The sequence below is a fragment of the Malaclemys terrapin genome, chromosome 3 (genome assembly GCF_027887155.1).
Source record: "Malaclemys terrapin pileata isolate rMalTer1 chromosome 3, rMalTer1.hap1, whole genome shotgun sequence".
NCBI classification, from domain to species: domain Eukaryota; kingdom Metazoa; phylum Chordata; order Testudines; family Emydidae; genus Malaclemys; species Malaclemys terrapin.
The window spans coordinates 44,240,715-44,268,338 of NC_071507.1; the positions used below are offsets into that span (position 1 = coordinate 44,240,715).

Sequence of the window (27,624 nt, forward strand, 5' to 3'; positions counted from 1 at the left end):
GTGCTTTCAGCAGTCTTTGCATATGGAGAAGGGCTGGTTCATCGATTGCCACTGCCACCTCACAGCCGAGGAGTTCAGGCAGGTAGGACTGACGACTGCAGTCAGCAGATGCACTCTGTACACAGCCCTATGCTGGGGCTGCTGTTATTGGATTTGCAGCCCTGGATATAGGAAGTATTATTGTAACAACAGCTGTTTCCAGGCTAGTGACTGAATTCCCTCTACCTGCTTGTAGTCACTGAGCCTGGAGTATGCTCGGACTGTAGAAGCTCCTGATTCCATTAGAGTCAGTGGCAGAACCCCCATGTATAGCACAGAAGTGGTGGAGACACTTCAGGGAGCTTTTTGGTGGATTAGGAGCAGGGTTCCTTGTGCTCTGCAATTTACAAACTTGTTTGTGAGACAAGGTGGGTGAGGTAATAGCTTTTATTGGACCAACTTCCCTTGGTGAGCAAGACAAGCTTTCAGGCTACACAGAGCTCTTCCTCAGGTCTTGCTTGTGTCATGAATAGGGCCAGCTCTAGGCTTTTTGCCGCCCCAAGCAAAAAAAATTTTTGGCTGCCCCCCCCACCCCAGCCCTGGGCTCCCCCCTGCATCCCCGGGCTATCCTCACCCACACCCCCTGCTGCCCCAGCCCTGGGCTCTCCCCCCACAACTGCACCCTCCTGCCACCCCAGCCCTGGGTCACTGGTAACTCGCTCCCAGGGCGGGTCATTCAGCAGGAATTTTGGATGTGCACAGAACACAGACAGGATTGGTTCCCATATGGTTACAGAACTGCAGTAAAGTGGAACAATTTTCAGCTTGTGTGATTGAAGGATATCTGGATGCATATTATAAGACTGTCCAACGTAAATGAGGAAAAGTTGAGGTGCTTTTATTATTCTTTTGTTCCATTCTTTGTTTCTATGGGGAATTTTCCAATGAATATCACTGTTTTCCTTTTAAACAAATAAAACTAAAACTTAATAATAATAATAATAATAATAATAAAAGCAATGGCTGTTGAAAATAGCAATTCCAGTCCTAATAACCACTGGGAAGCATTTCTTGCTCAATTTATTCTACTTTTTCTACAGCACGTTACAGTGGATCAGTATATTTGATTTGGGAGAAATGAAGTAACAGCTGCCCAAATTGAGCTTGAGCACTCCTGAATTTTGAGGGTGTTCAAATCTGGAAGACAGGTGCTAGATTCCCTTTCTGAATATTAGCTAAATCTGGAAAAGAAAAGTCAATTTCTGCTTCCATGGCTCAGAAGTGGAAATCCTCCTATGTGCCTGGTACTGTATCTAAAGCTGCCCAGGTCCTCTAGTAGAGCCTCCTCTCTATTACGTTTCATTTTAAATTCTAGTGGGATCCACATACCTCCCTTGCTAGGCTTCAGATAGAGAGGGGCACTGTCCATTTAGTGCACCCAATTTTTTCTTTGGGGGCTGCAAGGTGAGGTCACACCAGTATCCCTAATCCAGTCTGGGGATGTCTTCTGAAGGAGATATCTGGGCCAAAGCCTTCTACTCCTTGGGCTTACTTGTTCCCTGTTCTAGGGTTACCTACCATACATCCGTATTTTCATGGACATGTCCGGCTTTTGGGGTTTTAAATAGTCGGCCGGGAGGAATTTCTAAAACGCTTAAAAGGTCCGGGATTTCCCTCCCAATGCAGAGCGTGGCACGGCTGACCGGGTGGTCCGGCCAGATTGAGCCACTCGCATTGGGGCTTCCAGCAGCCAGAGCCCCTCTCCTGCTCCCTCCGCTCCTCCCCTGCAGCATCAGCGTGCCGCACCGCGCCGGCAGCACTCTGGGGGGGGACGGGGCTGCGCACTCCACAGAGGAGCGCAGCAGCGTGTATGCGGCAGCATGTCTGGCTCCGCGTGGAGCCAGACACACTGGTCTGAGCGGCACGGTAAGGGGGTCGGGGGGCATGGGATCCCGGGGGGCAGTCAAGGGACAGGGAGCAGGGAGGGTTGGATGGGTTCGGGGTTCGGGGGGGGGCTGTCAGGGGTCTGGGGTGTGGATAGGGGTCAGGGCAGTCAGGGGACAGGTAGGGGGTGGGGCCCGAGGGGGGAAGTTAGGGTGTGGGGTGGTCTCTCTGGAGGGGAAAGTTGGGAACAAGGAGAAGAGAGGTTTAGATAGGGGGTGGGGTCCTGGGGGGCAATTAGGGGCAGGGGTCCCGGGAGGGGGGCGATCAGGGGACAAGGAGCAGGGGGGGTTGGATGGGTTGCAGGTTCTGTGGGGGGGCAGTCAGGGGACGGGAAGTGGGAGGGAATGGATAGGGGGCGGGGCTAACCCTCCTCCCCAGTGGAGTGTCCTCTTTTTTGAATGTTAAAATATGGTATCCCTACCATTCACAGTGCCACCCCATTCTAGCACTGAGCTCTCCATTCACAGCAAGCTGCACCATGAGGTCTCAGCTACCTCACTCCCTCCCCCTCCCTTTCCTGTAGATAGCTGCCAAGGGAATGCTGGGAAATGTAGTTCTTTCCCTGCTCCAGGGCTGGCTCTATAGGCAGGGAGCTAACCAAGGAACTACAGCTCCCAGGGCCCCCTGTTGCTTCTCAGTTCCCATGCTGGATCCCTGCCGCCCTTGCAAATGTGCCACCCCAAGCACCTGCTTGCTTTGCTGGTGCCTAGAGCCGGCCCTGCATGACACTGGTGTGATCTCAAGACGATGACACTTTAGGAGTCTGAAATAACTCATGGGATGGTGCAATTGCTTCCAGGGGGCTGTGTGGCCCTAATTAAATCCAGACAGAGCTGTAGAATGTAGGTAGGGTTACCATACGTCCGGATTTTCCCGGACATGTCCGGCTTTTGGGGGCTCAAATCCCTGTCCGGGGGGAAATCCCCAAAAGCCGGGCATGTCTGGGAAAATCGGGAGGGAGGGAGGGCTTGGCCGGGGCCTCTTTGGCTGGGGTCGGCGGTGCGGGGCCGGGCCGGGGTCGCGGGGCCGGGGGCATGGTGCCGGGCCGGGAGCTGGGCCGGGCGTGTGGTGCTGGGCCGGGGTCCAGGGGCGCAGTGCCGGGCCGGGTGCGGGGCCGGGCGGGGAGCCGGGGGCGCGGTGCCGGGCCAGGAGCCGGGGGGCCAGGAGCCGGGGGGCCAGGAGCTGGGGGGCCAAGGGCCGGGAGCCGGGGGGCCGGGAGCCAGCCCGGGGTCGCGGGGCCGGGAGCCGGCCCGGGTCGCGGGGCCGGGAGCCGGGGTCGCGGGGCCGGGCCGCCGGGGGGTGCGCCGGGCCGCCGGGGGCCGGCAGTGCTGGGCGGGCCGGGGGTGGTCGGCCGGGGGCCAGGGCCGGCACCCCAGGGCCCGAGCCGACCCAGGCTGGAGCCGCCGGGGGGCCAGCCTGGGCCGTGCCTCCTCCCCCCACACTCCCCCTTACCTGCTTCAGGCTTCCCATGAATCAAATGTTCGCGGGAAGCAGGGGAGGGGGCGGAGACTTTGGGGAGGGGGTGGAGTTGGGGCGTGGGCGGGGCTGGGGGCGGGGGCGGGGCCCCGTGGAGTGTCCTCCATTTGGAGGCACAAAATATGGTAACCCTAATGTAGGACATGTGATACCCCAGCCTGGATGGCTCTTTTGGGTTTAAGATAAGAAGGGTAGGCATGCCTTCCTAGGTTAACATTAAATACAAACAGCTAAAACTAGACATTTGAAAACTTGTTACACAAGTGCAGTCTCCCAAGGTATATCCAGTAGAACCTCAGAGTTACAAACACCTTGCCAATGGAGGTTGTTCATCACTCGGAAATGTTTGTAACTCTGAACAGAATGTTATGGTTGGTCTTTCAAAAGTTTACAACTGAACATTGACTTAATACAGTTTTGAAAGTTTACTATGCAGAAGAAAATTGCTGTTTTTAACTATCTTAATTTAAATGAAACAAGCACAGAAAGTTTCCTTACCTTGTGAAAATTTTTTTTTAAACTTTACCTTTATATTTTTAGTAGTTTACGTTTAACACAGTAGTGTACTGTACTTGGCTTTTTAAAAAAATGTTTGGTCTCTGCTGCTGCCCGATTGCGTACTTCCAGTTCCAAATGAGGTGTGTGGTTGACCGGTCAGTTCATAATTCTGGTGTTCGTAACTCTGAGGTTCTACTCTATGCCAGTACACAAGATCTGATAACTAATGTAGCAGATGTAATTAGCTGTGTGTCTGATGAAGAAGAAAATAACCTGGCAATTGTCATTCTCCCCAATGACCAGAATATTAAAAGCTCTGTGTCATGGCATGAATGACCTGAAACCCCCAAGGACAAAGTAAATACATATGTATATGATGCATCCATTGTACAATCTAGGTTCCATTGAAATAGATGTATGATTAAGAAGAAATGATTACATCTAGCCTTTTAGTTAATAATCTTTTTGGTCTGTTTCTCATGTCTGCTACATCCTCTATGGGGGACCACAGTCTGTGCTTACAGGGGATGAACTTGGTGAGCTAACATGAATGTCATATAATTGTGCAATTATATTTAACTCTGAAAAAGCATTGTGTTAACCTGAAAATTGCTGCTGCCATTAAAGGCAAAGGGTGTGTGTGTGACACCAAGCTAAACGTGCTATCGTTTGGTAGTCACTGCTGTGTCTCTGTATTAAAAGAATCACTATCACTGCCTAAGTGGCTACAGAATTAACCAAGTAGAGGGATTCAGAGTAACAGCCGTGTTAGTCTGTATCCGCAAAAAGAACAACAGGAGTACTTGTGGCACCTTAGAGACTAACAAATTTATTAGAGCATAAGCTTTCGTGGACTACAGCCCACTTCTTCGGATGCATATAGAATGGAACATATATTGAGGAGATATATATACACACATACAGAGAGCATAAACAGGTGGGAGTTGTCTTACCAACTCTGAGAGGCCAATTAATTAAGAGAAAAAAAACTTTTGAAGTGATAATCAAGCTAGCCCAGTACAGACAGTTTGATAAGAAGTGTGAGAATACTTACAAGGGGAGATAGAGTCAATGTTTGTAATGGCTCAGCCATTCCCAGTCCTTATTCAAACCGGAGTTGATTGTGTCTAGTTTGCATATCAATTCTAGCTCAGCAGTCTCTCTTTGGAGTCTGTTTTTGAAGTTTTTCTGTTGTAATATAGCCACCCGCAGGTCTGTCACTGAATGACCAGACAGGTTAAAGTGTTCTCCCACTGGTTTTTGAGTATTTTGATTCCTGATGTCAGATTTGTGTCCATTAATTCTTTTGCGTAGAGACTGTCCGGTTTGGCCAATGTACATGGCAGAGGGGCATTGCTGGCACATGATGGCATATATCACATTGGTAGATGTGCAGGTGAACGAGCCCCTGATGGTATGGCTGATGTGATTAGGTCCTATGATGATGTCACTTGAATAGATATGTGGACAGAGTTGGCATCGGGGTTTGTTACAAGGATAGGTTCCTGGGTTAGTGGTTTTGTTCAGTGATGTGTGGTTGCTGGTGAGTATTTGCTTTAGGTTGGGGGGTTGTCTGTAAGCGAGGACAGGTCTGTCTCCCAAGATCTGTGAGAGTAAAGGATCATCTTTCAGGATAGGTTGTAGATCTCTGATGATGCGCTGGAGAGGTTTTAGTTGGGGGCTGAAGGTGACAGCTAGTGGTGTTCTGTTATTTTCTTTGTTGGGCCTGTCTTGTAGGAGGTGACTTCTGGGTACTCGTCTGGCTCTGTCAATCTGTTTTTTCACTTCAGCAGGTGGGTATTGTAGTTTTAAGAATGCTTGATAGAGATCTTGTAGGTGCTTGTCTCTATCCGAGGGATTGGAGCAAATGCGGTTATATCTTAGAGCTTGGCTGTAGACAATGGATCGTGTGGTGTGTCCTGGATGGAAGCTGGAGGCATGTAGGTAAGTGTAGCGGTCAGTAGGTTTCCGGTATAGGGTGGTATTGATGTGACCGTCGCTTATTAGCACAGTAGTGTCCAGGAAATGGACCGCTTGTGTGGATTGAGCTAGGCTGAGGTTGATGGTGGGATGGAAATTATTGAAATCATGGTGAAATTCCTCAAGGGCTTCTTTTCCATGGGTCCAGATGATGAAGATGTCATCAATGTAGCGCAAGTAGAGTAGGGGCGTTAGGGGACGAGAGCTAAGGAAGCGTTGTTCTAAGTCAGCCATAAAAATGTTGGCATATTTGTGGGGCCATGCGGGTACCCATAGCAGTGCCGCTGACTTGAAGGTATATATTGTCCCCAAATGTGAAATAGTTGTGGGTGAGGACAAAATCACAAAGTTCAGCCACCAGGTTAGCTGTGACATTATCAGGGATACTGTTCCTGATAGCTTGTAGTCCATCTTTGTGTGGAATATTGGTGTAGAGGGCTTCTACGTCCATAGTGGTCAGGATGGTGTTTTCTGGAAGATCACCGATGGATTGTAGTTTCCTCAGGAAGTCAGTGGTGTCTCGAAGATAGCTGGGAGTGCTGGTAGCGTAGGGTCTTAGGACAGAGTCTACATAACCAGACAAGCCTGATGTTAGGGTGCCAATGCCTGAGATGATGGGGCGTCCAGGATATCCAGGTTTATGGATCTTGGGTAGCAAATAGAATACCCCTGGTCGGCGTTCTAGGCATGTGTCTGTACGGATTTGTTCCTGTGCTTTGTCAGGGAGTTTTTTTAGCAGATGGTGTAGTTTCTTTAGGTAATCCTCAGTGGGATCAGAGGATAATGGCCTGTAGAATGTGGTGTTAGAGAGCTGTCTAGCAGCCTCCTGGTCATATTCCAATTTATTCATGATGACGACAGCACCTCCTTTGTCAGCCTTTTTGATTATGATGTCAGGGTTGTTTCTGAGGCTGTAGATGGCGTTGTGTTCAGCATGGCTGAGGTTATGTGGCAAGTGATGTTGCTTTTCCACAATTTCAGCCTTTGCACGTCGACGGAAGCAATCTATGTAGAAATCCAGTCTGTTGTATACTCAAAAACCAGTGGGAGAACACTTTAACCTGTCTGGTCATTCAGTGACAGACCTGCGGGTGGCTATATTACAACAGAAAAACTTCAAAAACAGACTCCAAAGAGAGACTGCTGAGCTAGAATTGATATGCAAACTAGACACAATCAACTCCGGTTTGAATAAGGACTGGGAATGGCTGAGCCATTACAAACATTGACTCTATCTCCCCTTGTAAGTATTCTCACACTTCTTATCAAACTGTCTGTACTGGGCTAGCTTGATTATCACTTCAAAAGTTTTTTTTCTCTTAATTAATTGGCCTCTCAGAGTTGGTAAGACAACTCCCACCTGTTTATGCTCTCTGTATGTGTGTATATATATCTCCTCAATATATGTTCCATTCTATATGCATCCGAAGAAGTGGGCTGTAGTCCACGAAAGCTTATGCTCTAATAAATTTGTTAGTCTCTAAGGTGCCACAAGTACTCCTGTTGTTCTTCAAGTAGAGGGAGAATCTGGGCCTCTCCTTCCTTTGCTTGTCAGTGATGCTACTAGCATCAGGGCTCTTGCTTCGGAAGTCTGAAGTCATGGAGGTGGGTGTTCCTTGAAGAAATAGTGTTCTTTAAACAAGGAAAGCAAATCTCATGAAACCATATGCCCACTGTGACGGGGTGCAGCCTGGAACTAGGGTACCACTAAGCCCTCTGTTTTACCAAACTGAGCTCCCTCTCACACTGTGGTGCTGTGATTAGCTGCAAATCTCTCCAGGTACTGCACTGAACACGGACATTCACAGGCAGGGATACACCCAGCTGGGTTACATGAATGCTTTTGCCAGACACTCATGAACCGACAATAAAGAGGCTCAAGCCAATTCCCCACAGCTTCCCAGCCTAGGACCCCAAAGCTATACCGTCTTCCCCTGGTCAGAAGCCTGACCAGTGCCCCTCCCTCAGTGTGGAAAGGACATGCACCAGTTTTTGTTCCTGAGCAGATTCCCCAAGTACTTTACCTAAACAATGTGTTTTGCTTGAAGTATAAAACAGATTTATTAACTACAGAAAGGTAGATTTTAAGTGATTATAAGTAGTAAGCGCACAAATCAAGGTTGGTTACCTAAGAAATAAAAAGTAAAATTGCAATCTGAGTTCTGTAAACTAGACAGGATTTGAATCAAGCAGTGTCTCACCTTGATAAACAATACAAGTAGGTCTCAGATCTTCCATACACAGGCTGGAAATTCCCTTCAACCTGGGACCACTTCCGCAGTTCAGTCTTTGTTCTCCAAACGTATTTCTAGGTGCTGAATTGTGGGGGGAATGAGGACAAATGATGATGTCACTTCCCTTCCTTTATAGGTTCTTCCAGCTTGCTGGAAAGATCTTTTGCTATGGTGAGTCAAGTAGTATCCATTGTCTATGTGCTCCCTCTGAGAGGTCTTCACTGTATACAGTTCTTGAGGTAGTCTTTGTGAGTGTGTATTCCCCTTCATGGGTCATCATCGGTATCTGGCTGCCCCATTGTTGTATCTGAAAGGCTGGTTGTGGGTATTCCCAACATTACAACGTACTTCAGTAACACACACGGCAAACTTCATAACTTCACATACAATGACAGCACACACAATTCAACTGGATACTGATTTTCAACAGATCAAGACTTTTAAAATGATATCTCACAAGGCATACTTTGTAGAAAACATATCATAATTATATCACTGTGGTAAATATGGGGGTGCCCAAGTGTTGCTTTGGGGTACAGAGTGTCACCCCCCCATAATAGTTGATGTTCTCTGTAGCTGAATCTGAACTCGGCTCCAGTACCTCCATTTGAATTTCTGCACTCAGGGCTATGCATTGGTGTTTTGGCTGCCCCAGACTCCTTCTAGTGTGAGATTAGGATTTGAAATGCCCCAGAATCTGAGCAAGATAATGCACAAAAGTGTCATGGGAAGTACTGGGGGTTGGTGCCAGCACAGATGTAGCTGGGTTCCATGTTTAGCTTTCAAGAAGGTTGGGAGAGGAAGGGAGGATGTCTGTGCTGTCTCTTCCTGGTGTTCTGGCTTCCTGGCTTCTCTTCCTGGTTCTGCCACCAAATTCTTGTGAAATAATAAAATAACAATGATGATACTTTGCACTCATCAAGCACTTTCCACCCCAGGACTCGAAAAATATTTTACAATTATTAATAATTTAGTTTTACAACCCCCTTGTCAGCTAGGCAAACTTTGTCATTGCCATGGACTCGGTTCCCCATACATAAAATGGCAATGTTAAACGACTTACCCAAAGTGACGCAGGAAGTCTGTGACAGAGCCACTAATGAACCTTAGATGTCCTGCGTCCCAGCCTGGTATCTTCAACACAAGACCATCCTGTGACTTGGCACCCCATGTTCTTCACAGAGATATGATTATGATATGATTATGGCTTAATGTATTTTATGCAAGATAAGACATGTGAGTTGTCATTGGAAAGTTTATGATTTACTGAATATGATTATCCTATTTGTCTACATGTATCATTTTCATATCTGAAGTTAATTACAAATGTGTTTACATTTGGGGAACGCCCACTAGGCAAAAGGCTCTCAGTGGTTGGCTGGCTGGGAAGGGCCCATTCAGGTTAATGAGCCATTAGGAGAAAACAATAGGCCTTAGAAGAAGTGTATCTCCCATTGGGGAGCCTTCCTGAGGATGCTGCAGACAGCCTCCAACTCATGGCTGCAGTGACACTACAGGGACATGTGACCAGGTCACCTGGTGCTGGACTCCATCTTGGGATATCAGTGTTTTTTCCACTGACTGGCGTGGGAACCAAGCTTTGAAACAAAGGGTTCCCACCATATGCAAAGGCTATTTAAGGCAGGGGAGTGACATCATCGAGGTTCTTCACTGACTCCCCACCCAAAGAGACACCTGGAAACACCTGAGAAACAAAGACTGAACTGGGGGAAGTGCTGGACCCAGGCTAAAGGGACTCAAAGCTGTAAGCAAATGCAGCTTGTCCCTTAAGAATCTGCAGCCTGCTTGTATCATCACTTAGGGTGAGGATTTGCTATTCATATCCGATCTATGTTGTTTATTAAGCTTAGATTGCATTTTTGTTTATTTGCTAGGTGATCTGTTTGCTATGCCTTTAGATTTTAAGTGATTATATCTTTTTTAGTTAATAAACCTGTTTTTGCTTTGTCTAAAACCAGTGTGTGGGAGTCATAACTTGGGGCAGAAAGCTGTTGTATATTCTTCTCCACATTGAGGGAGGGGGCAAATTTTCTGAGCTTACGCTGTACAGTCCCTGTGCAGCGCAAGATGGTATAATTTTGGGTATACACCCCAGAGCGGGGTGCGTGCCCGTAGCTGGAAAGTTCCTTAGCTAGAGCCTTCCCATGCAGAGCTGATCACAGCGTCTGCATCTAACTGCAGCTGGGTGTGTCCCTATCTGTATGTGTGCTGGTGAAAGTGCAGGCTGGTCACAGCAGTACAGTGTAAAGGGAGCCCAGGCTGGTGGGTCAGGGGGGCGGCTCAGTGATACCTCAGTTCCAGGTGGCACCCGAGGGGGGGGGGAACCGTTACACATCCCTCACTTAAATGTAACAAAATCACGTCTCTCAGTGCTTTGCATGATAACTGATGATGTGTGTCTTGCAGGACATAAATGATGTGATTGAAAAATCAAGAAAGGTTAGTGACTTATTTTAAATTATTACTTTTTCTGCACCAGAATTCCTCATTCATTACTCAGGGCATTATTAGGATTTATTTATTATGTATTACAGGAGCACCTGGAAGCCTCAGCTAGATTAGTGCCCCATTGTGCTAGGTTCTATACAAGCATGTAGTAAAAGACATCTCCAGTGCCAAACAGCTTACAATTGTAGGCCCTGATCCTGCAGTATAGTCAATGGGATTCTACCCAGCTGCAGAGGGCTGCAGATGTAGCAGGAGCAGGACCCTAGGTCAAGACAAGATGTAACTTGTGGGTAAAGCAAGCAGGCAGGTGATGGCATGAGGACGGGGTAGCACTAACATGAGCATGTTAGACTATCTGTAGGCACAATTTGTAAGTAGAGAGGTTTTTTGATCTGTTTATTTGTTAGTGGAGCCAAATGAGCAGATTAGTATGTTCTTTACACTTGTGCATATGAAATGCCTACTGAACTTTATTCCATCTTGCCACACCTCCCACTAATGGGCAGAAAGGGTCATTAGAAGGGCTAGGGAGAAAGTTTGAATGGCAGTGTCTTGGCTGACTGTCATTATCATCAGTAATCCCATCCCATCCGGTTGGACCAGTTTGATTGCTTGACTCAAATTGGACAAGACTGCGGTAATACTGAGTGGTGAAGCAACTGGGAGGTGTGTATGAAGCAACTGGAAGGATTAGCATAGATCATTTGGGATCCCCAAATTCTGGGTGCAGGAACAGCAGTCAAGAGTGCTTTATTCTGTCAGGGCTTGGGAGAGGGGCCTGCCATCAGGGTGTTCTCATTAAGGGGCCCTTGTCTCTGGAGCTTGCTTTCTTCCTTGATGCAACAGAGCTTTGGGGTTTATCTTCGCTACCACGTTAAATCAGCCATCACTGCATTGATGCAGCAGCGTTGATTTAGCATGTCTGGTGATGATGCGCTAACTTGATGGAAGAGCGTCTCCCGTTATCATAGCGTGGTGTAGACACAACTTTAAGTCGATGTAAGTTATGTCGCTTGGGGGTGGTTGTTACACACCCTTAGCAACTTAACTTACATCGACTTAAGCGGTAGTTTAGACAAGTCCTGAATCTGTGGAACTTCAGGATAAAATATTCCCTCAGGATTTTGAGATGGGGATGGACTAGGAGGGGCAGTGAGGCAATGTGGCTAATATATTGTTCAATCCTGCATGGTTGAATAGATGAGAATTCATTTATTTTGGTACTACTTTAATTTTTTCCCTCAACTCATTTAATAATGTATTTAACTAAAGTGAGTTTAGTGAACGTGCTCCTAGAACAGTTCCTAGCTAGGTCCTTTATAAACTGAAACACGTACATAAAACAGGAGGGAAGTGTAACTTTCACCAGTACAGTTACTGGTTTGTTTGTTTTTCTTCAATCCAGGCTGGAGTTCAAGCCTTTGTTTCTGTTACAGAGCAGCAAAGTGAATTTGAGGAGGTTCTTGATCTAGCAGAAAGGTTTGTTATTTCACTGTATGCTTTATGTCAGTACAAAGACATCTTTTAGATCAAAGAAATAACACCCTACTTAACACTTGCCATAGCACTTGTCATATCTAGATCTCCAGATTCTGGACAGAGGTGAATGGGTCTCATTATCCTCGCTTTATTGATAGAAAAACTGAAACACAGAGAGATTAATTGAATTGGCCATGATCGTGCTGTTGGCCCTGGTTCTCCACGGCCTCGGGCTCTGCATAGTCAGTGTAAATCTACTGTTCTGATCTGGTAGCATTTCACACCCACTTGATGCAGGTGTAAATGACAACACAGGGAGCTAGGGTAGCGGGGAATCAGGGCTAGTGATTCCATCTCAGAACCAAGGATAAAACCCATGCCCACGAACTCGCAGTCCTGTGCCTTAGCAACTGGGTTATAGGGATCTCTCTGCATAAGGTCTTGGGAATGGCGTTCTTAGAATGAAGTGCAACTTTTGTGCATCTCATTTAAAAAAGAATATCTAGATTACAGGGTGAGTACCGGGGAAGGCAATGAGACAGAATCGTGGTCTGCTGATGAATACATAAACATGTTTAGCCTGAAAAAGAAGAAACAGAGGTGATATTGTAATGGTCTTCAGGTGTATGGAGGATGCGGGAGATAACCCCTTCATCCCTCCAAAGTAGCCGCTTGTTTTGAAGTTGTAACATTTGGGCTAGATATTATGAATTGCTGAAGTGTGGAATATCAGCCATATGATGAGTGAGGTGATGTCATAAAGGAGTTTAAGGCAAAGTTGACTATATATTTGAAATTAAGAATATACTGAACAGGGCTTTCCCTGGGAGTGACACACATGCATATAAGAGCAGGATTTTGCCTTTAATTGGAGGGGTACATGCTGAATAGCAAGCTGTTTCTGTTGTAAGGCAGGGGAACGGACCATATCTCTTACTGACGTGAGAACCTAAAATCGAGATACATTTATTCTTCCACGAGGGGAAGTAACATTCTCTCCTCTTCTAAGGGAGAATGGACTGCAATATGGCCTCTTTAAACAAGGCTATTGCATACAAATGAGCCTGAGGGTTGTTTTTGACTTACCACGGCAGAAAGCTGGAGAGCTGGAACAGGCTAACAAAGAGTATATTTTGCTTTATAAAAATAGTGTGTGTGCATGTGTGTGGGGGAGAGAGAGAGAGATGTTGACTTTACAGGCAATTGTAGGCAAAGGGTGAGATTGTATTTTTCTTTGTTTTTATAAAAAAGCAAAATGTAAAACATGGAAATATCAAGAGATCAAATATTCATTGTTAAACATTATTGATCACCTGCATATGTGTGAATTGAGTGTGTAAAGGAGCAGCCCTGGAGACATCTATTTCTCCTAAGAATGGGCAAAGCGTGGGGGTGGCATTGTAGATGCCCTTATGCTGCCTCACCAAAGTGCCTCAGCTCCACCTTGTCTACACACACAAGTTGTACCATTCTGATTATACTGCTATAGTCAAAGTGGTGCAGTCCCACGAGGGTGGATGTATTTGTGTCAGTATGAAGGAGCTTTATACTACTATAGCTGTTCTCATACATGAAGGGGAGTAAGCGCTACTGGTCTAAGACACTTTTATATCATTGTAAATGTGTCCACAATAGGGGTTGTCCTGGCATAATGGTATCACTAACTAATCACACTCCTAACTCACATAGTTATACCAGTACAAAAATGTGTGTAGACAGGCCTTTGAGAGACCATCTCTAGTGGTGAAAGGGTACTTCAGTCTTCCCAATCTGTTCAGTCCTTGGTGTTTCTGCTAAGAATGACAACTCAGTGCTGATTGTGATGTGTGTTTCCCTGAGTGAGGACACCTCTCTGCTAGAAACTTGGCTGTAACCACTTACTTATTGCCCACAGGCCATCAAACAGTCACTGGATGTTACTGTCACTGCTGAGCTAGATGTTTTAATCCCATTGACATATTTTCCCCCTGCTAAAGGTATCCAGAGTCTATCATGGCATGTTTTGGGATTCATCCGATTCAGGGCAGTGCAGATGGACATCGCAGTGTTACTGTTCAGGTGACTTGCCTAGCTTCCCATGCCTTTATTTTGCTCAATCAAATGAATTTCTTCATGTGGGTATTATTTGTATCTCCACTTATGTAGCTCTTCAAGTCTCTGGGGCAGAAATCTGCCATGGTAGCAGCTGTGTCTACAGCTGTCACATGGGTGAATATGGTCACTTCTCTTCTGTGCCCAACTTTAATAAAGATAATGTAATTATCACCAATTTATTGGGAAAAAAACTGGCTAGTGTGTATGTCTAATGCTGCTCTCTGTTGGACGGTATCAGATTTGCTCATCTGTGCATCATAGGCCCTATTTAGTTAACAGCTGGAGGGAACTCTCCTTTAAGTAGTAAGGGTCTGTGCTTTCAAAACAGGAAGGTCTGAGTTCCTTCCCTGTGAAGTTTGGAGTGCCCTTGCTCTGCAACGTAGTGACAGCTATGAAGTTGTGACTGGCCACAAAGTTATTACAATTTTTTTGTTTTGCCATTTTTGGAGATGAAGCAACAAGTAAGAAAATGAGCAAGTATGGTGAGATCTCGGAAATAAGTTAGGTGCAGGACTTGAAGCAGATGATAAAAGCTAAGGAGACTTCAAGCAAGGACACTTTTTTTTTTTTTTTTTTTAATGATTTTATCCTGCTTTCCTTCCTTCTTGCATAACTTAGTACGGCTAAGATTTTGTTATGGAGGTCATGGAAGTCACTGAATCCGTGACTTCCAGAGATCTCCATGACATTTTCCACTTCAGCCCTGGGGCAGGGACCCCTACAGCTCCAAGGCACCGGGCAGTGGGGAGAACCCTGGAGCCCCAGAAGGGTGCTGGACCCTCCTTCGTCCCCGTTTTGTTAGTTATTTTTAGTAAAAGTCAGGGACAGGTCATGGGCAATAAACAAAAATCCCCAGAAGCCCGTGATCTGCCTGTGACTTTTACTAAAAATAACTGTGACAAAAGCTTAGCCTTATGCATAAGCCATCACCACAGCACCTTGTCAATAGACATAAAGGCAGTTCCTTCACTGAGCTCCAGAGGGTGCTGTGTGATCATGATGGTCGTAGTTCCCTTGTGCAGTGTAGTCTTAGGCTACATCCTCACTACAGGGTGGGGGAGGGGGGGAGGTTGATTTAAGATACGCAAATTCAGCTACGCTATTCGACATATCGGAGCCGACTTACCCTGCTGTGAGGACGGCGGCAAATCAACCTCCGCGGCTCCCCCATCGACGGCGCTTACTCCCACCTCCGCTGGTGGAGTACAAGCGTCGATTCGGGGATCGATTATCACGCCCCGATGAGACGCGATAATTCGAACCCCGAGAGATCGATTTCTACCCACCGATTCAGGCGGGTAGTGTAGACCTGCCCTTAGCCATGTCGGTCACAAAGATGCCGTAGTGCGCAGTGTGTCCACATGGGACGTTACCTTGTAGCAGTCAGGGTGGATTTGATTTAAATCACTAGTTGGGAAGACTTGATTTAATCATGGATGTCTACATAAAAGTGCATTCTTGTTGGTTGTTATAACCTTAATACATATTCTTCTCAACTCGGAGATAGATGTAGGTTTCATTTTTAGAAGGTACACACTATACATTTTTAAAACAGTGATTTATTTTGGAAACTTTTCAGATTAGTTTTACAGCTATATCAGAAAATGAATGATTGTTTGGTTCTTTAATTTACCAAAGGTAATTGAAGCAGATATTTATGAAGTCATTGGGAGGTGAACGATCTCCAGTTCAACAGGTTAATCATTAATATTTAGAGGATTTTCTTGCCATGCTCTCTTAGGAGAAGAACATCACCAGACAGACATTTAAATTGTTTCATTAAACTAAAACAACAACATTAAGTATTCTGGATTTTTTTTCTTCAACAGCAAACATATAATATTTTAACAAAACATGGATATGTCCCTCGCTTCTCACATTTATCTCCAGACTTCTTCTCCTTGTCCAGATCTATTCTGCCCCCAACAATCTTCTATTCATTGAACTTTTTGAAATTTTGCACTTTTAGAGAGAGGTAAGGGATTGACTCTGTGTCCACAAATTTGCAGAGGGACAATAGGATCGAGGTCTGTTATTTCTCACCTGTATTTTTTATTTATTCATTTAAAAACATTTTTGCTGTTAACAAGCTTGTTACCTCTAGAGTCACAAATCCACAGTTTGAGAACTGCAAAACTAAGCATCTCTGATGGTATCTTCTAGACTGAGCACTGAGTCTCATTGGGTAGATAGAAAGATTAACCTAAATAATCTACACAGAAGCCTGTGGAACCCCATAAGATTGGGTCCCTAATCCATGAACTATTGGAACTCATTTACAAAACTTTTCTTAAACTTTACGTGAATATATTGTCTCACTATAGAATTAGAATTTATAATCCCTATTCCATGATGAGATATCTTTGAGCTGTCATGTATCTTAATTAAAACTATCTTTAGATATGCTTTTGGGAGAAAAGAACTGTTATAGAAAATCAGATTTAAAAAAAAATCATTGATTTTTATCTACCCTGGTAAATTCACACCCGAGCTTACATGTACTAAGTTCCATGTAGACAAGCCCTATGTGATAACAATGATGCCTTTTATTTATATAGCTGCTTTTGCACTTTGCAAACTGTGGCCTTGACTAATCTCTGCTGGCCCATGGGATGCAAATTGCAGCAGGAGAGGTTACATACTGGGGCATTCACGCTCAGGGGAGGACCCATGCTATTCCCACTGCTGTCCCTGTTGGGGAGTCCATCAGTGGAGCAGGGCAGCTTTACGCTTCCCCCAGGACTCCACAGGAGCCCTACCATCTGAGGCTGCCTTGAAGATGTGCTGAATCAACACATCTTCTGGCCATTATAGCCAAGCCCCATCCCGAGCCTGTACTCTCCACAGTAGGGAGGCTGGCTCTGGGCAGCCCAGCAGAATGATTGGGCTTTCTTTTCATTTTTAATTATAGTCGTATTTAAAGAATGGGTACTTAAAATATTCAGTAGCTTTTAGACAATTCAGTGTATAATTTTAATACCCGCCTTATACTGCTGTCCTCACCATGGTATACTAATGCCTGTTTTTGCAATTTCGTTAACATGCCAGGACCTCTTTTACCTCACTGTTAAATTTTAACAAAGCATGTGAGCTGTAGCTGGTTTATTACAGGACTTGGAACCTGCCCTTCCATTCTTTGAGAAGCACAAAGATAAGCTGGTGGCTATTGGAGAGGTAGAGTGCTTTATTTGATTTCATTAGTATTGGGGTTTTCTTGACTCAGCCATTGCTCTGGTAGGCCCGTGCAGTATATTGCAATCTGTGGTTTATGGTGCTTACTTTTCTTTTTATAGACAGAAATCATATTTGCTGAGATTAAAAAAAAAAAAAAAAAACCTAACTCCTCTCTTGGTGTGGGACTAGAATCAGGCTCCAGATGATCATTTTATGAATAACTATTGGAGACGGGCCACATAGATATGCTAGAATCCTGCAGCTAGGACAGTAGTAGGGAGACTAAATGAGCTGCTATAGATTTTTCCTAGCAAAGCATTTTTATGTTATCTTATATATAATATAGTTTATTCTGGATCCATGTACTACTGTACCCCCAGGTACAATACCTTATATAGAGATTGTAGTGCCTTCTAATCTTGTCTCAGTTATAGTGGCTTCTCATAGTAGCCTACAGCAGGGGTTCTCAAACTGGGGGTCGGGACCCCTCAGGGGATAGCAAGGTTATTATATGGGGGATCGTGAGCTGTCAACCCTCACCCCAGACCCTGCTTTGCATCCAGCATTTATAATGGTGTTAAAATATTTAAAAGGGTTTTTAATTTATAAGGGGGGGTCACATTCAGAGGCTTGCTATGTGAGAGGGGTCACCGGTACAAAAGTTTGAGAATTGCTGGCCTACAGCATTTGAAGTTTAATGTACTGAAAACAATAATCCTCCATGCATTTTGAAGTTTACTTAAGATTTCACAAACTCTATCATCCCCTAACTGATTCTCATTGCAGATCGGTCTAGACTTCACTCCATGGTTTGTGTCCAAATCCCAGCAACGTGAGGAGCAGCAAAAGGTCTTTGCGTTACAGCTGGATATAGCTAAACAACTAGACCTGCCAGTGTGAGTCAGAATCCCTCCAAGCAAAGTCTTCCTCACATAACAAATCTTAACTAAGCTCAGAACCTGTTTCCTAAGTCACAGCTCCTGGAGTGCAGGAGGGGTGGTAAAGCATATTAATAATGTTTTGACTAAAAATAATCCAAATATTCAATGGTTTAAGGTAAAAAATAACAATAATAAAAGGCAGTTTATATCTGGGAAGCCTGAGCCTGTATCAGGAGATTAGGGTTGATAAATGTTCCTCTCTAACTGAGTCATCGTTAAAATTGTGGGAGACTTGCTGGCATTTCTTCTAAAAGAGTTGTTGTTGAAAGGGGGTGTATTTTCCATATGTACACGTTTCATCTTTTGGATAAGAACTGAGCTATGCTCCCCAAATAAAACTTCAACGGGGGGTTAGACTTGTATTATTTCAAGGTGTCATTTTATGTCGCACTTCTGCACAAATGAAGTCAGAGGACAACATTCTGGCCCCTTGAAATGAATGGCAAAACTCCCCTGCAATTCATTAGGGCCAGGATTTCAACCAGAGAGAGATTTGCCACAGACTTCAGTGAGAGCAGGATTAGGCACATGCACCCACCACTGCAGAAAGAGACCCTCTTATCTAAACTCCTTGTTGTCCAAATTGAGGTTTCCTCCCTCTATGTATGTCATTTACATCACAAAACTCGCTTCCTTAACCAGAGCTTTTATTGGAATAACTTCTATGGCTCAGATTCTGATCTCTGTTATGCAGGTAAAACTCCAAGAGTTACACTGGCATAAATGAAATCAGCATCTCTCCCCAAACTCTCTATTCCACTAGATAGTGGTTTTCCACTGTATTTGGTAAGTGAACGTTCAGGGGGGAAATAAGAGTATTCTAAAAATAAACTGAGATTTTAATTTGATGCTATCAAGTTCAGCATCAGGAAACAGGAAGACAAAGACCGTAATACTTTATTTTCTTCTCCCTACATGTGTAACTCTCTTAACTATCAACAGGTATTCAGCATGCCAACTGGTTGTGCTTGACCCCCTTGCAGCTGACTTAGCAGATAAAAGGGGGCATGGCTGGAGAAAGGAGTGGGGAGAGAAGCTAGAATACCTCGGTGCATGGGGCAGTGCAAAGGAGAACTTTAAACCACCTGTATCCCTCACCTCATTTTGCCCCAAAATGTTAGGAACTTTAAAAAGTGGGGATGGAGAATAAAATCTCTTCGTTTGTAATTCTTTCTTTGTTTCAATGAAAGTAACTTTGGCGTGGCAGGGTGCTGTGTTCATTTTCTCCTAGTGATTTCCTCAACAAATGTGTTCCGTTTACCTGTGAAAAGATGTTGGTTTTTTTCCCTAATTGCCAGCCCTCAGAGTCAACCCCTGACTTGAAAACCAAGCTGGGTTCTTTTCTTCTTTGCATCATCCCCAGTAATAAAAGTTCTGCAGGTCACACGATGCCCTCGGTGACTGTGCAGTGTCATTGTCTTCATTCAGTTTATGTCGGTGAAACTCGTTGGTACTAAGTAAACAATTCTGATGATGATGCAGTAGTAGGAAAGTAATCCAGCTCGCTCTCTCTTAGCTGTGTTGGCTCTGCATGGCAAACAAGAGTAACACCTTACTTTTGACACTAAATTCAGCAGATCTGACTCTAAATACACACGAGGAGCAGACCTAGTGAGGAAGAAGGTGCCATTTTTCTGTAGTTGCTTTTTCAGAATAGAACCAAATCTCTTCACTTTGCCAGCAGTGCCAGTTGTAATTCTTGTTTTCCTGAACAGTAACGTTTTCTCCTTAATAGAGATATCTTATTTTCTAAAAAGAAATCACTTTATATTAAAAAAAAAAAAACCACCAGTGTTTCTCTGCTTCTCTAAAGTATGTGTTTTGTAATGAACAGAAACGTTCATTCTCGTTCGGCTGGGAGACAAACTATTGCTTTTCTTAAGGAGCAAGGTAAGTCTCACTATCCATTCTGATCAAACCCTTAGAACCAGTACTACTGATTGTTGCAAGTATAAATCCTTAACTGCTCTCTGGGCCTGTTTCTGCTCTTACACAAGTTATACGCTGGTGTACAGTAATTCAATTGATTTACCTCTGTATCTGGGAAGAAAATTGAATCCTTTACCTCAGTTTATCTGTTTGTAAAATGGAGCTAATAATGTTTCCCTACCTCACGTTTGGGTCATAGAACTCCATTCATTAAAGTCTGGAAACTATGAGTGGAAGATGCTCTAGAGCTGCCAAGTTTACGTATTATGCTCAAGGAGTGACAGTTTCTGCGGAGTGGAAAACCTCTGATGAAACATAGAATTGTTTCTTTTTTATATTGTAACTTTTTTTGGGAGTGAGGAGGGAATGAGTGAAGCAAAGCAACCTCTGTCTCAGCATCAACTTCCGCCACACTCTTTTGAACAGAAGCAAGAAGAGTACGGTTTCCAGATAGCTTTATTTCTCTTTATGATTTGTTTCCAGCAGATCTGTAGATTGAAAATTGGCCTATTTTGTGAAGAAAGATACAATTAAAATATGTTTAAAATATTTACTTATCTACATCTCTGTGCATATTACAAACACAGTTAGTGACAGCAGGACAGAAATAAGCTGCTGGGGGTCAGAAAGGCTGCGGAGGTAGGTAATCGACTGTGGAGCCTTTCACCACTAATTACAGGTTCAGTCTGGCCCCAGCAGATGCCAACTGAAAATTGTTACCACTGACAGCTCTCTGGTGCTGATATGAAGTGAATTTGGTGGTCTTGGTCCGGTTCCCAGTGGATACATTGGAATCAGAGTCTGCACCTTTGTTGGCAGGCCTAGCAGAGAGGTCACAGGTGGAATCAATTATGTTCTCACTTCTCAGGGAGGGATCCTACAAATCCAAGGTTGATGCACATTTTGCTTGTGGATAAATAAAGGACTTCAGGACTGAGAGCTGGCACTAAATTCTCTTACAATTAAAATAGAAAAAAAAAGTTTGATACAAATCTTTACCGTGGTACTGTTAAACTCTTGCAGCCTGGTTTTAGTGTCTTTAGGTTTTTTGGGTTTCTTCTATGTGGTGCAGGTATTCGGAATGCACTGCTTCATAACTTTGCTGGCAGGCCCTCTGTTGCCCTGGAAGGAGTACAAGCTGGCTTTTGTTTTTCTTTTCCTCCAGCTGTCACAAGGAATGATCAGGTAAGTCCCTGGAAAGTTCACAGAATCTGCTTCAGCATAGTTTTAATTGGACTGCACGAGAACTGACGTTCTGCATTGGCTCAGATATTGGGAGATAGTATTTGGGCGGGTAGGGTGAGGCAGAGGGCAAGAATGACCATTGAGGACATGCATACAGTGACCTGAATTCTCATGCCCACTAAGGCCTCTTCATGCCACTCTGGCAGTAAATTGCCTTTGTATATTTATACCCACTTAAGGGCACATTTACTCCTCCAGAGCAATGTAGATGGGCCTTAGTGTAAAAGAGAATCGGGCCCAACGTGTATAATAGGCACATGTGATACCCATACTTCCTAAGAGACACTTTCTCTATTATATATATCACAGCAGAATTAAAGACAAATGACGAATGTCAGGTCTGTGCTCGAGGAAGCTTACAGTCTAAATCACACATAGCTCAGCAAGGGATGGGGGGAGGAACATATGTGGCCTTTTAGTTCTTGTTGGGGTTTTTTAAATGAGGATTAATTAACTTACTATATTGCCGTGTGGAGCAATGATGGGGCTACAGCTAGAGTAGAACACTTAGCTGGGGAATGATGGTTGGGACATGATGATGGAGCTAGAGCTGGTATTCGGGATTAATGGCATTAATAATCTTTACACATTGATGTTTTAAATTCCTGACCTTTGGGTTTGTTTAACTAACTGCTGTGAGTTTGGAAGAGGGGTTAGAATAAGGAGGAGGGCGATGTGGCGTGGTGCACGGACTGGGTCAGGGATGAAGGGTGGCAAGAGAAAATGTGCAAAGCTGCTTCTGCAAGAAGGACACAAAGCCGATTCCCCTCTGGCTTACATGGATGTAAATCAGGAGTGAGTCCACTGAAAGTGCATGAGTGTGCAGCCAGTGTAAGGGAGATCATAATCTGGCCCAAAGGCAGAATCACCATGAACTAAATTGGTCGTGATATTGTTTGTGTTGCAGTAATGCTCCTAAGCACCAGTTAGAGGCTTTGCTGTGCTAGGTGTAACGCCGACAGACCCTGGTCGTCAGTGGGCGGGATCGAACTTGGGGCCTCTGGAGCTTAGCGCATGAGCCTCTACTTCATGAGCTAAAAGCCAACGGGCTGTTAGCTAGGGCTATAGAACAGACTCACGTTACCTCTCTCTCTCTAAGTGGTCTCGGTGCCACGAGATAGGACAGAACACCACACCCAGAAGGTGTGTGGGTTACTTAAGCGCTATACAAATACATAGTGGGAGACAGTCCCTGCTGCCAGGAGTTTTACAACCAAAGGCCTTGTCTGTAGCACTCGTTACTAAGATCAGTTGAACTCTACTACACCTGCAATAGGTGTCAAGCCTGGAGGGAGGAATTAAAAGGCCTGAACATGGCTCAGTTGGGGACTGACTAGGAAGGAGAGCAGATCAGCAGGAGAAGGCTGGCCTGCTGGATCCTCTGAGCCTGGGACTAACTGGGGAAAAGGAACTAGCTGAAGGAGAAGGTGGCTGAGGCCCTGCAGTGGGCCTAAGCTACAAATCCAGCTCCAAGAAGGAGAGCTGGGGGGACTCCTGTCATAAGGAGGGAAACGGGAAGGACTGTTTAGCAGCAGCTGGGCTGTATTTCACAGGCTGGGAGCAACTTTGAGGAAGCTCCTTAGTAGCTAGCTGGGAAGAAGCTGTGGGGAGCCACAAATTCATGGCGGTGTTCCCAGAACTATGGAAGGTGTTGACAAGAAGGGAAAGGTAGGGGCAACCCAGGGTAGTGGTGAGGGATTGAACGACAAGCCCTTAACCACTTAAACAGGGTCCCTGGGCTGGAAACCAGAGGAGAGGCTGGATTCCCCTACCTCTCCCCCAGACCTGGCATAGAGACCACAAGACTTAGTGCTTTCCTGTTTTGAGGGACTATTGGTTTACTCCAGAAGGGGTGGGAGTCTAGGTGACTCAGCTGGAGGGTTGAGTCACAAGAAGAAGCAGACTACTACAGAACCAGACTGGTTGTCAGCCGGGGCCATTGAAGCATGAGAGCCTGCTACACCCTGCCCTGCCACCGGGGTGCCAGCTGGTGACTTAGATGCTTACAGCACTTAAATAATTTCTTGTGAGAATGAGTTAGGTGCCTGCCTCAATCCATGCAAAACCTGGGGCACTCCCAGGCTCACCTTATAACTTTTAGCCCAGTGGTTAAGCACCCACTTGGATTGTGGCAGACCTGGGTTCAATTCCCTCCTCTGCTAGAGGGGAGCAAGAATTTGAACAGAGGTTACCCCACCTCTTAGGAGAGTGCTCTAACCCCTGAACTATGGGATAGTCTGATGTGCACCTTCCCCAGTGTCCCTGAGTTTAGGTGCCCACAGGGTGTGGTGGGAGTTTTGTGAAGCATAAAACTGAGACTGAGGTGCCTACATTAGGTGCCTATGTACCTTTGTGGATGTGGGTCTAAGAGCCCATGGGGAGGCGGAGTGGGGCAGGACCCTGAAGGTCAGGAAGTAGGGTATGAATGTGATCCTATCTAAAGAATCTCAAACTTTGGAGTGGAGGAGGCTCTTTGCAGGCTGTCTTCTAGGGGCCTCATTCTGAACTCACTTAAACTGATTCTACCTCAGAGACACGCCAGTGGAGTTACTCTTGACACAAGAAGGAGTGAATGAGACATGCCAAGTACATAAGACAGGATTTGAGGTTCATTCCCCTCCCTGCATACACATAGTACAGCAGCAGTAAAGCAGTTAATCTTTCATTTCTGTACGATGGGGTTTCCAAATCCTTTCCTGTTCATATGCAGGCCTGCTACGTAGTGTCAGCTGAGTTTATCCTTGTCCCTTGCTGCAGAGACAGCACACCTAGCTACTTGGTGAGAGGAGAGTGCCTTGACTTGCTCACAACCATGATCAATCTGATTGATCACCTACCAGTGTTAACTGACTGAGTCACGCCAGTGCATCTCAGCCGGATGATTGGGCCCAAGCATCCAAGGAATCACAAGGCTGATCACTTATTGATTCCTACACCAAATGACCAATTCTTGTGCTGAGAGACTGGGCCTTCCTGCATCCAAGCTACCATCTGCCCCATTGTCCTTTCTCTGATCTTCTGGTGGAGTGAATCCCTTTACCTTCCACGCCAGCCCTGAGAGGGGCTCAGATACCATGGCAGTGAATATGCTATAACTGCCTAGATAAAGAGAGAGAAAACCACAACCCACCCCATCTACCTAAAGTCATTAGTTAATGGTTATGAGAACAGGAGTCCACAGGATGTTCTTGACTGTGGGTCTCCTACACTACCAGCCCAGCACCCGGTTGGCTGTTGTACTGTCTTTGCCAACCACAGTACCGTGTCATTCGGTGAGTGGATGTACTTAATAGAATGTTAAAGACAGCTTGCATTTAGAAAAGATTAATAGACACTTGAGGGGGGTGAATATTCACAATCCTTGTAGTATGGTAGAGGCTCTGTTGGCCCAGGACACTCTGTTTAACCTTTGTGTTTGCAGCTCACTGGAGACATAGAATTATCCCTAGTGGCTCAAACTGCCTATTGAATGCCAATAAGGCAGACTTGTTACCCATTAATTGATGGTGTGTGCAAAATGTATAGTGTGCTCCTTTCTATATTGATTAGTGTGATGAGAATGGACTCTTACCTGTGTTATTTCTTGTTTTATTCTCCTGTCTTTACAAGCGAGCAAAGTTAATAAGACAGATTCCACTAGAGAACATTTGCTTGGAGACCGACTCACCCTCTCTTGGCCTAAAGAAAGAGGTACAGTAAGTAAAGTATGTAGCTTACTAGTTTAAATCCTAAATCCTTTCAACCTGCGTTTCAGAAATGAAGTGACTGACTCTTAGGGTTCATGCACTATAATGCATTAGGGACTCATGTTCCCTAATGCCCTGACTACTAGCCATATGCGAGATGCAAAGAGAGGTCCCAGCTTCTCTTATTTAAAAAAGAAAAGCCAAAAGAAGTTGTCAGGAGAGAAAAATAATTCTTGGTGCACATACTATAGGATTAATTTTTGCTATCTCACTGGGTTTTCATTGCTGTCGCTCCATTGACGCACACTAACCAGTACACAGTTTAACCTAGAGCTCAAACACCACCCCCAGGCACCTTTGAGATCAAAGGGGCACTGTCATGTGAAATCAGATCATTAAAATAAATGTTTCCTTCTTTCTGTTGTTACCACCACGGGTAATTAACAGTACAGATTTTAGAAATCAAATGTGTCATCATTTAATGCTCTCTGTGTACATTTGGCACTACATTTAGCTTGGAAAATAGACTAGTCAGTTTCTCGTTTTGCCATCTTGTGCTAATGCATGAGAGCCAGTGTTCAGGGTACCAAACTGCACAGGAATGTTTATATCCAAACTAAACCCCCCCTTTTAGTTGGAATTTTAATTTTTTTGTTGAAATCAATGTGAAAATGTCTCTTTAATAAATTAGAGCCTGCAAGGGGCTGAACAATGCTTAAACCTTTTGTGTGTCATCAGTCCTTGTTGACTTCAGTGGCAGTTGAGATGTTAGGTACTGAGGGGGGCTTCTTACCAGAAGCATATGACTCCAGGATCGGCACTGGCTGTCTGTTGGTTTCCAGGTGGAGTTTAAGGTGTTGGTTATGACCTATAAAGCCATTAATGGCCTGGGACAGGCCTACTTGAAGGATTGGCTCTCTCCCTGTGCCATACTGCAATAGCTGTGGTCAGCAGGGGCATTTGAGATGGATCTCCCCTCATTATAAAAGAAGGAGCATCTATCTGAGAGCTCCAAGACTCTGGAACTAGCTCCCCTAAATAGTCCAAATTAGGTGACGTTCTGGCCATGCTTCAAAAGACATCGGTTTGATACGGTTTTTGAAGAGGGTTGAGGTTTTGCTTCCTGCAACACTAAAAGGGTGGAAAGGAGTTCTGAACTCTGGCTGCCTGAGTTCCTGTGCAATGATTTCTTAATGCTGCTGGGATTTTATTGTAGCATCATTGATGTCAGAATGCCTCAAGCCTTGGTTAGGTATCATGTTTATTACTTTAAATAAATAAATAACTCCCATTGGGTTTAGTTAGGCACTCGACATCTTGCAGCATCTAGGCTGATATATATAGAACTTCAAAGAATGCAGATTTTTTCCTGCTGATAACCTCCACAGAGAAGTTTCAGGAACTTCAAACTGTTGCTGAATATTTATTCTTTCTCAGCAATAAAGGAAGTAGCATTTCTTAAGCTTGATCCAGCTGTTGTCTTTAAAATGTATGCTCGTGTCCGATCCAAAACTGCACTGTATCAGGCTGACTCTTCCATCTAACTTATCTAAGTTGCTAACACCATAGAGTCTAGTTGTGGTTTAAAATTTGTAAATACCAGTGGTGACTTTTTTGAAGTAATTAATGGAAGAGAGGGACTCAGTCCTATGGGCCCTGGGTAAGCCAGGCTGATCTCACTTAATTTCTTGTATAGTGTAACCTTGTTGGCAATTCTCTTTTAGGAGAGAAATGAACCAGAGCAGATCAGGATTTCTTGTCAGTACATTGCTGCAGTGAAAGGAGTATCAGTAGAAACAGTCTGTGAAGTAACAACATGTAATGCCCTGAAGCTGTTCCCCAAAGTTCACCAGCGGTTGAAACAATGAACACTTGCCAAACAACAATAAAAAGAGAGCATCTGAAACACAGCTCTGCTCTGTAGTTTGTGGTTTGGGGCTTTATTTTATATATTTTTTACAGTGTACATGTACATATTTCATACTATGGATGATATCATCACAGGGGTATATGTGGAATTTTTGTATTACCAAAATGACATCTTAAAGAATAAAAGCCCAATAAAGTTTTACCTATTGTATTTATACAGGCAGGCTATTTTACAGTTGATGAGGTGAAAATCAGTTACGATTAATAATTTAAAGCAGGCACATGGAAAATAGGATAGCAACAAGACTGCAACTTTCCATGCCTTTTACATAGATCAAAAAATACAGCAATGCTTATTTCCATTGGTATTTAAAGAGGAATCTTCTGAACCTGGACTCACGTCTTATAATGCTGCACTTTTCTCTACTACTCGAGCCAAACTTTTGCATCCTATTGGCATATTGAGACCACAGCATTCTCCCAGCTGGTGCTTTCCAGAGCCACAGAGGGTTGCTTTCAGAAATCTTTGTTTGCCAGTTAGTGTTGATAAGAAAATGCAATGGGCCTCATTTCTGACCTCCCATCAGTTTTGTACCAGGCCACATCTACCCTGCAGCTGTACCACTG

The 27,624-nt window shown here is 44.7% G+C and overlaps 2 protein-coding genes across 4 annotated transcripts in view; both read left to right on the forward strand.

Moving 5' to 3' along the window:
• LOC128834852 (putative deoxyribonuclease tatdn3-A) lies at positions 1 to 27,199 on the forward strand. Of its 3 annotated transcripts, none has more exons than XM_054023991.1 (10): positions 4,409 to 4,433; positions 10,539 to 10,571; positions 11,986 to 12,059; positions 14,036 to 14,117; positions 17,265 to 17,327; positions 18,114 to 18,223; positions 20,103 to 20,158; positions 21,270 to 21,382; positions 25,052 to 25,132; positions 26,853 to 27,199. In XM_054023991.1, exons 1-10 carry the CDS (start codon positions 4,425 to 4,427, stop codon positions 26,994 to 26,996), a joined length of 765 nt encoding a protein of 254 aa, XP_053879966.1. In that variant the 5' UTR covers positions 4,409 to 4,424; the 3' UTR covers positions 26,997 to 27,199. The 3 variants fall into 3 exon arrangements, with proteins under 3 accessions (XP_053879967.1, XP_053879966.1, XP_053879968.1); XM_054023993.1 differs by lacking the exon at positions 4,409 to 4,433 and adding an exon at positions 8,265 to 8,282; XM_054023992.1 differs by lacking the exons at positions 4,409 to 4,433; positions 10,539 to 10,571; positions 11,986 to 12,059 and adding an exon at positions 1 to 82.
• Positions 7 to 27,624, forward strand: part of FLVCR1 (FLVCR heme transporter 1) — a 68,511-nt gene continuing 40,893 nt past the window's right edge. The window contains exon 1 of the mRNA XM_054023989.1: positions 7 to 82. Coding sequence (XP_053879964.1) covers positions 23 to 82 — 60 coding nt within the window. The 5' untranslated portion in view covers positions 7 to 22. The remainder of the gene's footprint in view (positions 83 to 27,624) is intronic.